Source organism: Gobio gobio (assembly GCF_949357685.1).
Source record: "Gobio gobio genome assembly, chromosome: 1".
In the NCBI taxonomy this organism is placed as follows: domain Eukaryota; kingdom Metazoa; phylum Chordata; class Actinopteri; order Cypriniformes; family Gobionidae; genus Gobio; species Gobio gobio.
Genome location: NC_137097.1, coordinates 35,141,053 through 35,158,921, shown reverse-complemented (window position 1 = coordinate 35,158,921; position 17,869 = coordinate 35,141,053). Strand labels below are relative to the sequence as shown.

General features: G+C 37.9%; 1 protein-coding gene across 1 annotated transcript; it reads right to left on the bottom strand.

The window, feature by feature from the left end:
• Positions 1–662: 662 nt before the first annotated feature.
• On the bottom strand, positions 663–17,193 carry tsen54 (TSEN54 tRNA splicing endonuclease subunit). Its single transcript, XM_079833026.1, has 11 exons — positions 17,119–17,193; positions 13,070–13,228; positions 12,907–12,970; positions 12,748–12,831; positions 12,412–12,510; positions 7,736–7,788; positions 7,523–7,627; positions 4,885–5,456; positions 3,508–3,568; positions 3,225–3,338; positions 663–1,573 (listed from the first exon to the last, which is right to left on the bottom strand). The coding sequence occupies exons 1-11, from the start codon at positions 17,178–17,180 to the stop codon at positions 1,426–1,428; spliced, it is 1,521 nt and encodes a 506-aa protein (XP_079689152.1). The 5' UTR covers positions 17,181–17,193; the 3' UTR covers positions 663–1,425.
• Positions 17,194–17,869: the final 676 nt, after the last annotated feature.

Sequence of the window (17,869 nt, the reverse complement as noted above, 5' to 3'; positions counted from 1 at the left end):
ACGGAGACAAGACAAATACAAATGTGGTTGAGACCGAAACAAGACCAAGACCTTTAAAAAATGGTCTTAAGACTGGTCTCAAGACCAAGACCGGTCTCGAGTACTACAACACTAGTGGGTAATTTAATAAAATACCATATAACTAAACATTTTTGGTCCCAATTTATATCAGGTGTCTTTAACTACTATGTACTTACATAATAATAATTGTTAGATACAATGTCCTTATTGTGTTGATGTTGTATTGCAAAACACTTGCTGCTATTGAGGTGGGATACAGGTAAGGTTAGGCACAGGTTTGGCTGTATGGGTAGGTTTAAGTGTCAGTTAAGGTGTAAGGAACGGTCAATAGCTTAATTATAGATGTGATTACAGAAATTAATTACAGCTCTAATTACATGCAGGTATTTTTAATAAATATAAGAACAGTGTAAAAACATGTACAAAACAAGCGCATTGTATCAAATGAGTAGTTTAGTAGTTAACGTAGTTAAGTAGTTAAAGACTTTTAATATGAAGTGGGTCCCATATTTATATTGACAGCTCTAACCAAATAAAAAGATCAAACTCAAAATCAAAATGTAATAGAAGTTTTAACTGGGAAACTCATGCAAGAATGTAGATGCAGAGATGTGGGTGTGTGGATTCACAAACATAGCAGCACCCAGACAAAATAAATTGTTTTATTGAGTTATTCCTTTAATTCCAATGCCAAACTTGAAATACTCATCTAGCTTTCCCATTCTCAGCAGAATATTTGTATTGTGCATAGTAGCACAGATTAATAAAGAACCATCATCACCAATATATGTAAACCAAGGTATCCATACAGTACTTCCAATATGGAGTACACAGCAAGAAACTAAACTTAAACCTGATACCCTGACCAAGTAATAACCAAGTTTATTAACTAGTTCAATGAAATGTTCATCCAACCGGTAGCGATGGTCCTGAAGATAATATATAATTAGCTGACCAAAGTAGGCTTTGATGTTTTCTATGTCCAAACAATAGACAATTTTTGATGACAGAAATGCTGGTGTAAGTAGTTTTGGCATAACTTGCACATGACAAAATTCTTAACAGTTTTCTATAAAATCTAATTAAAGGATTAGTACACACAAAAATGTAAACTCAGCTATCATTTACTGACCCACATGTCGTTCCAAACCTGTATGACTTTCTTTCTTTTGTGAAAAACAAAAGAAGATATTTTGAAGAATGTTGGTAACCAAACAGTTTTGGTTCCCATTGACTTTCATTTTAAAATGGAAGTCAAAAAATACAATGGAAGCGTTTGGTTATCAACATTCTTGGAACGACATGAGGGTGAGCAAAAGATGACAGAATTTACATTTTTGGGTGAACTAACCTTAAATACCCTGAGATCCAAACATTTTTCAGTACAGTTTTAGAAATGATTCTTTAATACACATCGGTTGGAAGTTTGAAATCCTTGAAGCAGTAAAAAGAGATGTCACCATGATCTACCACTGCAAACGTCACTGGGACGTCTCCACTTTGGAACGACAGCTGCTTCATGGCATGCAGATCAGGCACGGGACCATCGAAACTGTCAATGTACAAAGACATATATCAGTTGGCATGCTCAGATCAGGACTTTTTCAGATCCTGATCATTTGAGCTTTTATCAGGAGCTCTATCATAACCAGATATATGCAAGCTCATAAAATTCCTTTAACCTGCCTGTAGCAAATTTAAAAACCAAAATTTCAGCTCAGTCACAGGCAGAACTGGCCCTTTCTAGATGTGGTCACATGGCAAAAAATGTGCACAGTTCATTATACATTACTGCATTATTCAGTATTCGGATTCTGATAAAAGCAATAAATATAGATGAAAGCAGTAATTACGGGGCCAAGCACTTTATATGGCCATTATTGACATTAATGGACATAGACTTTATTCAGAGAACTTTATAAACGTTGCAAAATTCATGGCTAAACACTTGCCATAGACTGGATTTGATCAAATAATCTTCAAACATCTAGCCTGTTGCTTTATACAGCACACCACTAATACACCATGGTTTGCTTAATTAAAAAAAAAAAGTTTACTTGGTGCTTGAGCTTATCACTGTGCGCCACATGGAAGACACACTTTCAACCAGCTGTCAAGCTTCAGAAAACAAAATGTGGACTAAGTTATAAGCATTTCTTCAAAAATCCTTATATCTTCAGAACAATAGGTGGCACTGTGTTTTGATTGATTGACAAAGTTTGGCCGAGATATTGTATATCAACATTGTTAACTTCACATCATCGTAACATAAAAAAAAGGGTATATCAAAAATTCTGTAATTTTGGTAAGAATTGGACCAAATTAGAAGGTGGGGTAGTGAAAAAACTGCATACAGACCATTTCAAACGGCACTACTGTAATGACGGAGTCTTAATATAAGATATGACGAGAGGAATCGAATATACTAAAGATTTTGTTTCTATGATAAAGGGTTTTAAATGTATAGCCATTTCAAAAGTGATTTTTTTTAACAGGTGGTGGCATTATAGAATAGGTTTTGGAGACCCCAAAGTTGGTCAGATTACTATTCAGGACCACCACTATAAGTGTGCCAAATTTCATAATTTGCGGTTCATAGGGCTGCCATAGACTCCCATTCGGGAGTAATAATAATAATAATAATGATGATTTAAAACAACAACAACAGATAAACAACCAAAAATAAGGGCTACATCACCTTTGGTGCTTGGCCCCTAATAAATCAATGATAATTGAATATTTGTGTCTTTTATCAAAATAGTGCTGGTACTTTGCTTCATTTCATGCCAAAGAACACCTTATTCATGGTAAAATCACTATAACACATTAGTAAATAATTTTTTTATCCCCAGTTATCTCTGTAAAATGTTTTATGCTCAGTATCTCCAGTTATTAGTAAATTTGTTATGCCTGTTCCTAAAAAATGTTAAATGCTAAAAACATCACAGACGGGTCATATTACGAGGCCAAATATAGCATATTTGACACAATTTTCTTTTCTTTTCTTTTTTTGCATATTCCGTGTCATTGCTAAGTTCTGAAAATACATAAACTGAATTTGCAGCATGAATCAGCAGTCAGTGCGATCCAACCACTGTATAAATAAGGCAAAATGACAAAACCAATATAGCAGGAAAAAGACAATCATAAAGCACGTAATGAATGACTGGACTGATTTCAGTGTATTGTGTCAGTGTGTTTACCTGCAGACACACATGCGGCTGTAAGGCTTTCCGGGGTGGCTCTTTTTAAACTCCGCCACCGTGTCTGGTTGGTAAACATCAAAACTAATCTTCCACTGGTCTGACGGGGACAATCTGACAATAGATTGTTTAAAACAGCAGATCATTAATCTCAAAGGCTTATGTGACTTTGCTGTCAATTTTGAGAGAAAGCTAGCAGGTTTACTCTGACAGTGTTTAATTACATCCCTCAATATGATATGGTTACAGGATAGAACAGGACAGTAAAGGTTGGTTTATACACCTGGAAACCCCCTCAGACAAGCTTGAAGACTTGACAATGCTGATCTGGTCCAGCAGTTCACCTGCACCATAATAATACAAAAAAGATGAATGTCACATGGGAGACAAAAACAGACATCTTCCACAAACAGGTGCCCCATTAAATTAAAAGCACAAAAACCAAGATCATATATCAGACAAACCTAAACATCTAGTTTTAATCCGTTTGGCACGGCTACTTCACTGTAGAATAAAACAAATCATTACGAACCTATTTTAACTACTAAAAATGTATTATTCACACATATCCTTTTTTTTTTTTTTGCCTATTATAAAAATGATCTACAAATTATCATTTGTACATAGTATAAAGTTTTTATATTGAAAAAAAAATGTTATATATAAATTTTAACAATGTATAATTTATACAGTATATATATTATAATTACATTGTCAAACATTACTTAATACATTAGTTATTGTGATCAATTAATAATAATCTTGGTTAATTTATATACAAATACATTTTTACCATTTAAACTATAAATTACTATTACTCAATGTATTATGAACAAACATTAATTATCATTATTTTATCATTATTATTAAATTATTATATTTCTTCATACTATTTATTACCAGCGTAGTTGTTGTTGTTATCTAAAACTACAGCTATTAAAAATCAGTTATTGAAATAAAGCTGAAATAAAATAAAGGTTTAAAAAACTTGAAAATGAAAAAAAATAAGAAATATTTCCTTGGCAACTGAAATAAATAATGACAAAAACTGAAAAAAAAGGAAAAATAAATTAAGGATATATAGATATATATAAATGACAAAAAGCATATAATAAAATTACTGAAGTGTAAATGAAAATAAAAATCAAATATCAAAATAAAAGCTAATTTGAGGTATTAATAAATACTATGATAGTATATAAACAATACTAAAAATACATTTTATTTTCTTTTTTTTTTTAAATAATAATATATTTTTATTAAACTAGATTAATAAATGCTATAGACAACTATTTTTTATTGTGAAATCATGATATTCACTAAATAATGTTAATAAATTAAATCTTTTTAAACATATTTTGATACAGACATTTAATAAACCTTATTAGAAAGAATAACCAAGAATAACCAAATTCTTTATTCTTCTGTTAGTCTCATCAGATAATATGCACAGACTGGTGATGCATTTAGTCAAGAAAAAAACATTAAAGTGACGTGTATTTTCTGCACCAAACATAACTGCAATCTGTTAGTTTGAGTGGCCCGATCAGGTCTTGTGAGTTCGGGACTGGACATCTGTTTGTTCAGGATATAGGTCTGTTCTGACACCACTGTTTAAGAATCTATTCATTGAATGTCTAATGAAAGAGTGTAATCTTACGGTGTGAGGCGCACTGGCCGGGCTGAGTGAGCGGCGTCACCTCCCTCTCCCATAGATGAGTGGGTCTGTATTTCTGCCGCCGTCTCTTCCTCTCCTCCAGCAGCTGTAAATACTCCGCCCAGTTCCTGCAGCGTCGCACCTCTCGGTCGCTGTTAACATCCCTGCGGTAGCGATCCCGCTCTCTCTGGCGCTCCCTGTCCCGGCGCGACAGCTTCTCCTGCTTCATGTTGAGTCTGCTGAGCCATGGAGCCACGTCACAGTCGCCCACCTCCAGGGCGTCAGGCAGCAGGCTGCGGTCTGGAGACGCCAGGCAGACTGAGCGGCTCCTACGAGAGCCCAGGTCTGGGAAAGAGATGTTGCCGAAGTCCCAGCGAGGAGCTGCGCTTTGGGCTTGGGCAGGTGGAGGCTGGACATCCCCTTCCATCCACCATGTCCTGTCAGAGGCATCGGCGGCCTGCGTGGGCTCCTGTGGAGGTGAATCTGGAGCCGCCGGTGATTCGCTGCTCTTAACTAGCTCGTCACTTTGGTCTTCAGATGTCGTCTTCTCTACTAGTGACGTGTTCTGTTTGTCACTGAAGCCGATTAAGACAGAGAAGAGAATATTGAGTAGCAGCCAGGGTGGGAAATTAACAGGGGCACAAAAACACAAATAAACTAAATCTATTATGACTGTCACGATTAAAGCAAAATGAGAACATGAATGAAAAGTGTTTATTGCAACCAGCATTACCGAATGGGCCATGTTTAAATTGCTGCCTCAGGTAGGTACCCCATCTCCTGGTTTGCCCACATCACAGTGATGGTAGGTTTTAGGGGTGGGGTTGGGTGAAGGGCATCATTTGATTTATAAACACCCACCAGTTTGAAAACCCCCACAAATTTACAAATGCCCATTTTTGCTACTTATAGGGGGCTTAACTTGAGGCATAATTAGTAGGGGAGTGTTTTGTCAGACAGACTTGGAAATTTCCATCAATGGCAGGGAAAGAGTTAAGTAAGTTAGGCTAAAACATTAATGCCAAGAGATTAGATTAATTTATACAAAACATTATGAAGGAACATACACTATATAGCCAAAAGTTTTGGGACGCCTGCCTTTACATGCACACAAACTTTAATGACATCCCATTCTTAATCCATAGGGTTTAATATGGAGTTGACCCACCCTTTGCAGCTATAACAGCTTCAACTCTTCTGGGAAGCCTTTCCACAAGGTTTAGGAGTGTGTTTATGGGAATGTTTGACCATTCTTCTAGAAGCGCATTTGTGAGGTCAGGCACTGATGTTGGATCAGAAGGCCTGGCTCGCAGTCTCCACTCTAGTTCATCCCAAAGGTGTTCTATCGGGTTGAGGTCATAATCCCCCCTCCACCAAACTTTACACTTGGCACAATACAGTCAGGCAAGTACCGTTCTCCTAGCAACCGCCAAACCCAGACTCGTCCATCAGATTGCCAGACAGAGAAGTGTGATTGGTCACTCCAGAGAACACGTCTCCACTGCTCTAGAGTCCAGTGGTGGCGTGTTTTACTCCACTGCATCCCACGCTTTGGATTGCACTTGGTGATGTAAGGCTTGGATGAGCTGCTCGGCCATGGAAACCCATTCCATGAAGCTCTCTACACACTGTTCTCGAGCTCTTCTGAAGGCCACACTGTAACTATTGACTCTGCAGAAAGTTGGCAACTTCTGCTCACTCTGCACCTCAGCATGCTCTGATGTGAGAATCTATGATTTTACGTGGCCTACCACTTCGTGGCAGAGTTGCTTTTGTTCCCAATTGCTTCCACTTTGTTATAATACCACTAACGGTTGACCCTGGAATATTTAGTATTGAAGAAATTTCACGAATGGACTTATTGCACAGGTGGCAACCAATCACAGTACCACGCTTGAATTCACTGAGCTCTTGAGAGCGACCCATTCTTTCACAAATGTTTGTAGAAGCGTCTGCATGCCTAGTGCTTGATTTTATACACCTGTGACCATGGAAGTGATTGGAACACCTCAATTCAATGATTTGGAGGGGTGTCTCAATACTTTTGGCAATACAGTGTATGATTGCATAAGGAAATTGAATACATGATTGTACACAATGATTAGAGGGTATAAGATTAGGATGGAGAATTAGGCAACCATCCAGATGAAAATTCAGCCCACCAAAAATTATTTAATAATGTTTCAATCTATTTCTTCCCTCTTTTTATCATCATCTTGCATCATCTGACTTGCTTCCACCATGCAGTGCAGGCCAATTTACTGTTTTGTATAGGGATTTGAATACACCCATATGAATTATGCACAGCCAAACATCTCAACTGACTAGTGGCTACAGCTGCTTAGTTAAGAAAGTTCACTAAATATAAAAGGTTTCGTCTTAAGAACTAAAAAGAGCAGTTGCTTAAAAATAATTAAGATTAATTAAGAATTAAATTTATCATGTTAACACTTCCATTGGGCTACAATAAAATAATAACAATATCCTTAATAGATATGGTTTTGCTTTCATCTTAATTTAAGTAATCTCTTGCTTGCTCCATAAATCATGGATCTTTTAAGCCCTGTAGACACTTTATAATAAGATCCCATTAGTTAATATTAGTTAATGTATTGACTGTGGTGGGAAACATGGCGTGTACCTGGATAAAGGACTTTGAGAGCGTTTCCTCTTCAGCTGTTTTCTCTGCTTGTCCCATGATGACGCCGGCAGATTCAGCTGTCTCTCATATGTGGATGGGACTGAACTGTGTGAAAGACAACTTTTATTGGACACTGCAGTGAAATACCTGATAATATAATTTAGATACACAAATGCATTTGATTGTACTGAGTATAAGTTCATGATTAGTTACCTGAGTTCAAATCTGTTCACAACATACCCAAGCCTTTTCAAATGCCCAAAAACCTAAATGAAGAAAGACAAATCACACTTATGACGGTACACTCAGTATATTTTACTGTATGTTTCACTCTTCTTTGTTCCAGTGTTTGGAACTTTGTTCTGACAGTGTACATATATATCATTTTAAACATTTGTCAAAAGTGTTAAATATTTTTAACAGGAAAAAATACTGAGTGCACCTTTGAGAAGAGTGATTTCTCATCAGGTGACACTGGAGACTATGGAATAAAAAACTTTTTGTGACTTTTTATTGTGCAATTTTGACTATTTTTATTCTCTTGCAATTCTCCAAATCCGCCATTTTGTCTGATAATGCAGTCAGGAGAGTTCGTAGATCAACTTTGGTGGACTTGAACTTGAAAAACAGTGTTTACTAATGTCTTTTCGCAGTTGAAAGAACGTTCCCTCTGATGTTCATTCATGTTAAAGGTGCCCTGCCACACAAAACGGTTTTTACTTTTTTGAAATATGTTTGGTCCATATGTGTTTGTGTTATGTCGTGAATGTTAAAATGAACTGCTACCTCCTCTGTCAGCTCTAGCCACTGAAAAGAAATATGTGGAGAAATCAGGCCATTTACAAAAGCTGGTCAGTCTGACGTAGTGTTGCCTGAGCTCATTACTATTCATGAGCTCGCCCAGTTGAAACCGCGCCCAGAGAATTCGTCTAGCTCAGTTACAGTTTTCGTATACAGCAAGGATGGCTGAACATCATATATACTGTATATATGGCAATATACCTGATAAAGCCATTTCTGCAGCGATTCAAGACGATAGTAAACAAAGTGTTTTGACCTGTTGCCTGTACTTTGGATTATGTATATGGATTGTGCCTCTAATAAAGCTGCATTTGGATCCTCAACCTTTTAAGTCTCGGAGCAGTTCGTAACAATGATATTTATTGTTTAAATTTCTTTAAAAAATTACAAAATTAGAAAGTTGAGACTTTGTTTCATATCATAAGTAACCTGCTCTGTCTTGACTGTTGGCGCGTTGTCAGTGTCCTCTTTGCTCCGCGATGTATTTTTCATTGCATGAGAACATGATGTGTGGCATGAGAGCGACATGGTTTGTCAGATATAGCAACACTAACTAAATGGAGGTCTTTGCGAACGGTCAATTACAAGTCAATTATCTCACAATTCTGACTTTATATCTTGCAATTCTGACTTTACATCTCGCAATTCTGACTTTACAACTCGCAATTCTGACTTTACATCTCGCAATTCTGGCTTTACATCTCGCAATTCAGACTTTACATCTCGCAATTCTGGCTTTACATCTCGCAATTCTGGCTTTACATCTCGCAATTCAGACTTTACATCTCGCAATTCTGACTTTACATCTCGCAATTCTGACTTTACATCTCGCAATTCAGACTTTACATCTCGCAATTCTGGCTTTACATCTCGCAATTCTGGCTTTACATCTCGCAATTCAGACTTTACATCTCGCAATTCTGACTTTACATCTCGCAATTCTGACTTTACATCTCGCAATTCAGACTTTACATCTCGCAATTCTGACTTTACATCTCGCAATTCTGACTTTACATCTCGCAATTCAGACTTTACATCTCGCAATTCTGGCTTTACATCTCGCAATTCTGGCTTTACATCTCGCAATTCAGACTTTACATCTCGCAATTCTGACTTTACATCTCGCAATTCTGACTTTACATCTCGCAATTCTGACTTTACATCTCGCAATTCTGACTTTACATCTCGCAATTCTGACTTTACAACTCGCAATTCTGACTTTACATCTCGCAATTCTGGCTTTACCTCTCGCAATTCAGACTTTACATCTCGCAATTCTGGCTTTACATCTCGCAATTCTGGCTTTACATCTCGCAATTCAGACTTTACATCTCGCAATTCTGACTTTACATCTCGCAATTCTGACTTTACATCTCGCAATTCTGACTTTACATCTCGCAATTCTGACTTTACATCTCGCAATTCTGGCTTTACCTCTCGCAATTCAGACTTTACATCTCGCAATTCTGGCTTTACATCTCGCAATTCTGACTTTACATCTCGCAATTCTGGCTTTACATCTCGCAATTCTGGCTTTACATCTCGCAATTCTGGCTTTACATCTCGCAATTCTGGCTTTACATCTCGCAATTCAGACTTTACATCTCGCAATTCTGGCTTTACATCTCGCAATACTGGCTTTACATCTCGCAATTCTGGCTTTACATCTCGCAATTCTGGCTTTACATCTCGCAATTCTGACTTTACATCTCGCAATTCAGACTTTACATCTCGCAATTCTGACTTTACATCTCGCAATTCTGACTTTACATCTCGCAATTCTGACTTTATATCTCGCAATTCTGACTTTACATCTCGCAATTCTGACTTCACAACTCGCAATTCTGACTTTACATCTCGCAATCTCGCAATTCTGACTTTACATCTCGCAATTCTGACTTTACATCTCGCAATTCTGACTTCACAACTCGCAATTCTGACTTTACATCTCGCAATCTCGCAATTCTGACTTTACATCTCGCAATCTCGCAATTCTGACTTTACATCTCTCAATTCTGACTTTATCTCTCAATTCTGACTTTACATCTCGCAATTCTGACTTTACATATCGCAATTCTGGCTTTACATCTCGCAATTCTGACTTTACATCTCACAACCTTTACATCTCGCAATTCTGACTTTATAACTCACGATTCTGACTTTACATCTCGCAATTCTGACTTTATAACTCACGATTCTGACCAGGGCCGGCCCGTGGCATAGGCGGAATAGGCAAATGCTAGGGGCGCCACTCATCCATGGGGCGCCAAAATGTATTAATGATACTATTTTATTAATATTAATTTGAAATATTACCAAATAAAGCGCAAAAAAACGTAACTAAGTCCCCCGCCTCTTCCCAGTCCGCCTCATCAATCTCCCCCCACCGATCTACTTGAAGTGCGTCGGAAATACAACGCGCGATCAGTTTATCGTTAGGGGAATTTGTTGTGTCGCGTCGCTTCTCGCCGCATCCAACGCAGACAGGATTGCTTTCATTATTTAGGGTGCTTGGCCGCACACTCCAGGTGTTGACACGGTGTAAGTTGCCTGATTATTTATGACGGATGGCCGAATTGTAGTGTCAAAAAAGACAGAAGCCCTCTGATGCAGGAAAGCAGGAAAGATAAGGGAAACACTGCTCTTCTTACTTAGTATTTGTGTTTTGTTTCTAGTCTAAATATCTAAAAATTCCTTAATCTTTTACTAGATAAGTAAAATCACAGAAGATATTTTTCTTGTTTTCTTGAAAATAAAATCAAAATGAAGGGAGTTTTTGCTTAAAACAAGCAAAATTATTTGCCAATGGGGTGAGAAAAATAATCTTGTTTCTGATTGAAATCTTGTTTCTGTCCCAAACAGAAATTAGATTATTTTTCTCACCCCATTGGCAGATAATTTAGCTTGTTTTAAGCAAAAACTCACTTCATTTTGATTTTATTTTCAAGTAAACAAGAAAAATGTCTTATGTCATTTTACTTATCTAGTAAACGCACCTTGATTTAAGAATTTTTTTATATTTGGACTGGAAACAAGAAAAAGATTCTTGTTTAAATAAGAAGAGCATTTTTTGCAGTAAAGACAGAAGTAAAGTGATGTAGGCAAATTAATGAAAAGTTTATTTAATTGCATAGTAGTAAAATACTAATGTTTGCTAATTAATTCCAGTTATTTTTACCTTAAACTTTATGCAAGCAGCTGTTCTGGGTTCTCCAGAGGCCACAGCCAGTGTGATTTTGTACAAAATAAATCACTTTTTTAACACTTTTTTTAAAACTTTTCTAATGTTTTAACTCTGCAGTTGTGCAGTTTTAAGGGAGTTTTAAGGGGGTGTATATCAATTTTAAAATGTATTTTCCCAAATTAGTAATGATAATTATATACAGGTTTAATTAAAATAGCAACATTTTATGTAAAATTCACATTAAATATCTACATTTCTGTTTAATTCCTGGTGAAAACATGAATGCTCATAGTTTAGTGGAAGATTGCTGCCATCTACTGGAAAACAAACACTTTTGCTAGTTCTCAATGAATAGTTTGTGCATGAATGCTATATGCACTCTTGCTCTTTGTGTTTAGGCTGTAATGTGGCGTAGGTGCTATTTTTGTATAGTTTGACTATCATCAGCCTTTAAAAAATAATAATAATAATATCATGAACATAATGACGGGGTAGAAAGGACTGGACATCATAAAATAACAACAATAAAAATAAAAATAAAACATCAATGCGTTACAAAAATAAAACAGTACGAGTGTTTCCAAAGACTGATAACATGTAGTGCTAAACATTGACACAAGGGGCACCAAGTAAAATCTTGCCTAGGGCAGCAAATTGGTCAGGGCCGGCCCTGATTCTGACTTTACATCTCTCAATTCTGACTTTACATCTCGCAATTCTGACTTTACATCTCGCCATTCTGACTTTCCATCTCGCAATTCTGACTTTACATCTCGCAAATCTGACAAAAATGTCAGAATTGCCAGATGTAAATTCGCAATTGCGAGAAAAGAAAGTCTGAATTGAGAGATAAAAAGTCGCAATTACCTTTTTTATTTTAAACAAGTTTCCATAGGAGACAAACCTGATACTGATGAAGAGTCACAGTCTCACTAGAGAGAAAGCGCTCATATCCCTCCTGAATGGACAATGGAAGGTCCCGGTAGAACACCTGCACATTGCCCTGATTTAGGAAGAAGACATAGCAAAGATACGGTTTACACAAAAACATTAAGCTGTTTTCAACATTGGTAATAATCAGAAATGTTTCTTGAGCAGCAAATCAGCATATTAAAATGATTTCTGAAGGATCATATGACACTGAAGACTGCTTCACTGCATACATACTGTATACAGTTACCATAATATAAGATTATAAGATTAGCGTGAAATAAATATGAGAATGGAAATGTCCACTCACACATTCCATGAGGTAGAGAGCCTCTTCAGGAAGCAGGTACTGCTTGCCTCTCTCTGAAAAACCCATCGTCTGCCAAAACTTCCCCTGCAAAAAAAGCATGATAATTACTATGAGTTGATTGTGAACAGATGTTCCACTTGATGTTTGATATGGACTCACCGCTGGTGACTGCAATTCCACTAGTCTTTCCTCAGGGGTCCAGACAGCTTTCACTAGATTCCCTCTGTGCGGAAACACAAACGCATCAGGACATTTCCTTCCGTAGTCTTAGCTTTACGGTGCTGTGCAGTAAGTGAGCGAGTGTTTTTATGACATCACTCACAGTCTCTCGACCCTCTCCTCAGCCAGGAGCGTCCAGTGCTCATCTAGACTCCGCTGCAGATGGGCCGTCTGCTTCTCGGACCCATCGGGCAGGAAGTCTTTCTGACCCTTCACTGGAATCTTATGGCTCCGGGACCTCGCCTCAAACAGCTCTGATGGACTGCATGCAAAGCCAACACAATATAAAGAAATTTAATATACAAATACAACTAAGTATGTGTAACAGAACATAACTAACATATTCTCATACTGACAAACTAAGCTTAAATCCAGACTTAACAATCGTAAACCTGTAAAGCCTGACATATATATATTTTTTTTATTACCATTATTTCAAATGACATGGAGCGATTTATTGAAACTTTAGACAAAATATAAAAGAATAAAATTCACAAGTGTTTAGTGTTTTGTATTTGATACAACAGGCTTTTATGGCTCATATATTAATATATTAGCGCGGAACATGGGACATGTTCCGCGCGAGTTCTGAAGACGTCAGCGAGTTCACAGAAGTGGCGCTCTGCTTTATTAACACACTGACAGAGCAAGCCACACAAACAATAACTATAACGTCCTTCCCTAATCAGAAACCGTGGGTGGACAGTTCAATTCGCACTGCAGTAAACTCGCGCACCACCGCTTACAATGCCGGTCTCCAAACGGGGGATATGAGGGAGTACAAAGCTTCATGTTACGCCCTCCGGCGCGCCGTTAAAGCCGCAAAACTCCGCTATAAAGACCGAGTGGAATCTCATTTCCAACTCAACGACTCCCGGCGGATGTGGCAGGGACTGAGAACCATCTGTGCTTTTGGAACTAAATCCTCTGCAGAGGTGAGAGCTGATCCGTTGCTGGTGAACGAGTTAAACTCTTTCTACGCTCGCTTTGATGGTAATCGCGGCAGCGCGACTCCGGCGAGTGACGCGTCAGAGAGAGTCCCTCAGAGCAGCAACAGTCACGTGATCTCTGTCTCGGAGGACGAGGTTCGGAGGGCACTCAAACGTGTGGATGTCAGGAAAGCTGCTGGGCCGGATGGTATTTCAGGTCGTGTTCTGCGGTCCTGTGCTGATCAGCTCGCAGGGCTCTTTACATCCATATTCAACGAGTCCCTTGCTACATCTGTTGTCCCCACCTCCTTCAAACGATCCTCCATCATCCCTGTACCTAAGATCAGTAAACCCTCTTGCCTAAATGACTATCGTCCAGTGGCTCTCACATCTTTAGTCATGAAGGTCTTTGAGAGACTCATTAAAAACAACATTTGTTCCTCCATTCCTGACACTTTGGACCCTCTTCAGTTTGCCTATCGTCCCAATAGATCGACTGAAGATGCCATTTCTCACGTCCTTCACTCCTGCCTCACTCACATCGACAGCAAAAGTGGGAACTATGTCAGGCTGCTATTTATTGACTATAGCTCAGCCTTTAACACCATAGTTCCCATTAAGCTAACACACAAACTCCTGGATCTAGGCCTGAATTCTTCTCTCTGCCTCTGGATTGAAGATTTCCTCACTGGCAGACCCCAGGCGGTGAGAGTAGGCCAGTTCACCTCCACCTCCATCACCCTGAGTGTTGGAGCTCCACAGGGCTGTGTGCTGAGTCCCCTGCTCTACTCTCTCTACACCCATGACTGTTTGTCCACACACAGCTCCACCTCGATCATCAAGTTTGCTGATGATACTGTTGTCCTGGGTCTCATCTCCAACAACAATGAGACGGCATACTTGGACGAAGTGGAGCAACTGACATCATGGTGCCAGGACAACTGTCTCTCTCTGAATGTTAACAAGACCAAAGAACTGATTGTGGACTTCAGGAAGAGACAGCATCGGTCATACTCCCCTCTCATGATCAGCGGGACACCGGTAGAGAGAGTGAGCAGCTTCAAATACCTGGGTGTGAACATCTCCGAGGATCTGACCTGGACTACACACATCCAGACACAGGTGAAAAAAGCCAGGCAAAGACTGTACCACCTGCGCCAGCTGAGGAAATTCAGGGTTTCACCAGCCATCCTGAAAACTTTCTATCGAGGGGCGATAGAAAGTGTCCTGACTCAGTGCATCACAGCGTGGTACGGGAACAGCACCAGTCACGACTGCAAAGCCCTGCAAAGAGTAGTGCGCTTATCCGAGCGCATCTCAGGCTCAGCTCTCCCGTCTCTGCAGGACATCTACACCAAACGCTGCAGAGGTAGAGCTACTAAAATCATCAGAGACATTAATCACCCTGCAAACTCTCACTTCACCCTGCTGCCATCTGGTAAGCGCTTCCGTAGCCTGATGGCAAAGACTGAAAGACTCAGGAGGAGTTTCTTCCCCCAGGCCATCAGACTCCTGAACTCAGTCACGTGACTCACTTCACCCCCGCACACACATAAACATCCAGTCTTTTAACATTAACATCCACATACTGCAATTGCACTGCACTTTACGTCCCTATTGTTACTGCGTAACAACCTGTAATAAACCTTGCACATTATACTTCTTTATATATACATATTATATATTTTATGTTAACCACTTATTTTTAAGTCTACAGTTTATCTCACTTATCATATCCACATATTTTTTATATTTTTATTTTTATCTTATTTCCTATTTTTATCTTTTACTTGATTTATTTATAATTCTACTTATGTTAATACTTTTTATTCTAATTTTATTCTATTTCTATTTAATTTCTTGTAACTGTTATTTGCACTGTCCATGGAGCGGACCTGTTTACATTTCACTGCCAGTTGTATATTGTGTATATAACTGTGTATGTGACAAATAAAACTCTTGAATCTTGATCTTGAATTATGACATAGTGAGAATTTGAGTATTAAACTAGAGGCGGAAAAAGAGGCCCAAACTAAGAAAAAAATATGCAATTTGGTGCAGATATTTATATGAAAAAAGTAAGACTTACATAAAATGGACATAAATATCACTCTGTTCACTGTCACTCTATATCTCTCAAATGTCTTAGTGTGAGATGATGTAATAAAATGCTTAGTTTTATCATTAAAGCTCTGTAGTTTTAAAACATAATGCAATGCAATACAACAATGACTGAGAGATGAACAGATAAACGCTCATCAAATCATATTTGATATGTGAGACCTTTTATTCCCTTCTTTCCTAAATGTTATCAATGTAATTCCTCCAAAGATGCTATTAAATACATAAGGCGTGGTGGAAATGACATTTGTTTGTCGTTGTTGAGAAGAAAGACAGACATTTACTGTAATGCATATATCCACTATTGGAAATTTGTTGGCATAAATAGTGTACAATGTGTAATGTGTGTTTTAAAGGGAGTGTTGTGTTCATATCAGAAACAAACACCCATGAATATGAGCGACACAAATGACTCCTGTAACTCTGTGTACCAGTGATCGGATGGAAACTAATATAAATCCTCACATATTCAGAGAGTCATAATAAAAATATATCTAAACTTACATCTTCTGTCATACCCATGTGACACATGATCTAACTGTTGCGTGTTTGCTAGAAACGAAGCTTTTCAAACTTTGAATCAAATGAATCGATTGCTTCGCAAAATGATTCAGTGTTTCAAAGCGTTCGAAACCGAAACGCCACACGCTCGTGACCTCTGCTGGTCAGAACAGTGTAAATGCGACGAAACTCAGCTAAAATATGCATAAAACACCTCTTACAACCAATTGCAAATGGTTTTTGAAGGTATTACATTAAATATAAATACCTTATAATAGACCCTATGTGTAATTTTATTAAATTGTATGGCTTGGTCTGTTTGTTTTTTGGAGAGCCACTGGAATCATTTGAAACATTTCTGAAAGGAACTAAGCCTCGTTTACTGAAAACACGTGACTAGGCGCTCCGAATCACTGATTCGAAACAAATGATTCGCAAATGATTCGAAGCGTGTTTTGAACGAGCCCTTCAGCACTAGTGATTGCTGTCTAGCTAGCACATGTTTGACGCGAGTTACCGCACGCCACGAACAAATCAATATCTATAACAACACAAACAATAAACAACGGCTTTATTACAATTAATAAACAATGACAGTTACCTGAGCAACTCATGATAAACACCGAGTTTGTGAGCATCTGTAGATGTGCCTCTGTCTGCCATATTGACAGCTGCCTGTGCCGTCTCGGGGTCCTAATGCGCAAAGAATGCAATGTAGAAAGCCTACATGCGATTGCGCGCATTTACCAACAGATGGCAGCACAGCACATACTATGTAAACTCATCTACTCGCTAGTCGCTTTCTCATCTGCTTTGTGATCATAATCACAGTATTCTAACTCAACTTTCAAGGGAAATTTTTTTTTAAAAATTGTTGTCTGAAGCTTAAAGGATTAGTTCACCCATGATTTAGGCCTACTCACCCCCAAGTCATCCTAGGTGTATATGACATTCTTCTTTCAGATGAACACAATTAGAGTTATATATATATATATATATATATATATATATATATATATATATATATATATATATATATATATATATATATATATATATATATATATATATATATATATATATATATATATATATATATATATATATATATATATATATATAAAAAGTCCTGGCTCTTCCAAGCTTTATAATGGCAGTGAATTGTTGCTTCGTTTTTGAAGTCTATAAAAGTGCATCTATCATCATATAACTGCTCCACACGGCTCCGGGGATTAATAAAGGCCTTCTGAAGTGAAGGCCTTCGTTTGTGTAAGAAAAATATCCATATTTAAAACTTTATCAAGTAAATTATCTAGCTTCCACCATGTCATATACACCTAGGATGACTTGAG

Excerpts from the sequence above, each read along its gene's own strand:
- tsen54 (XM_079833026.1), bottom strand. The coding sequence starts at position 17,180 with ATGGCAGACAGAGGCACATCTACAGATGCTCACAAACTCGGTGTTTAT. Across the intron at positions 13,229-17,118 it reads GTTTATCATGAGTTGCTCAG|TCCATCAGAGCTGTTTGAGG; the intron begins GTAACTGTCATT and ends CTTTGCATGCAG. Across the intron at positions 5,457-7,522 it reads TCTCAAAGTCCTTTATCCAG|TGACAAACAGAACACGTCAC; the intron begins GTACACGCCATG and ends AATCGGCTTCAG.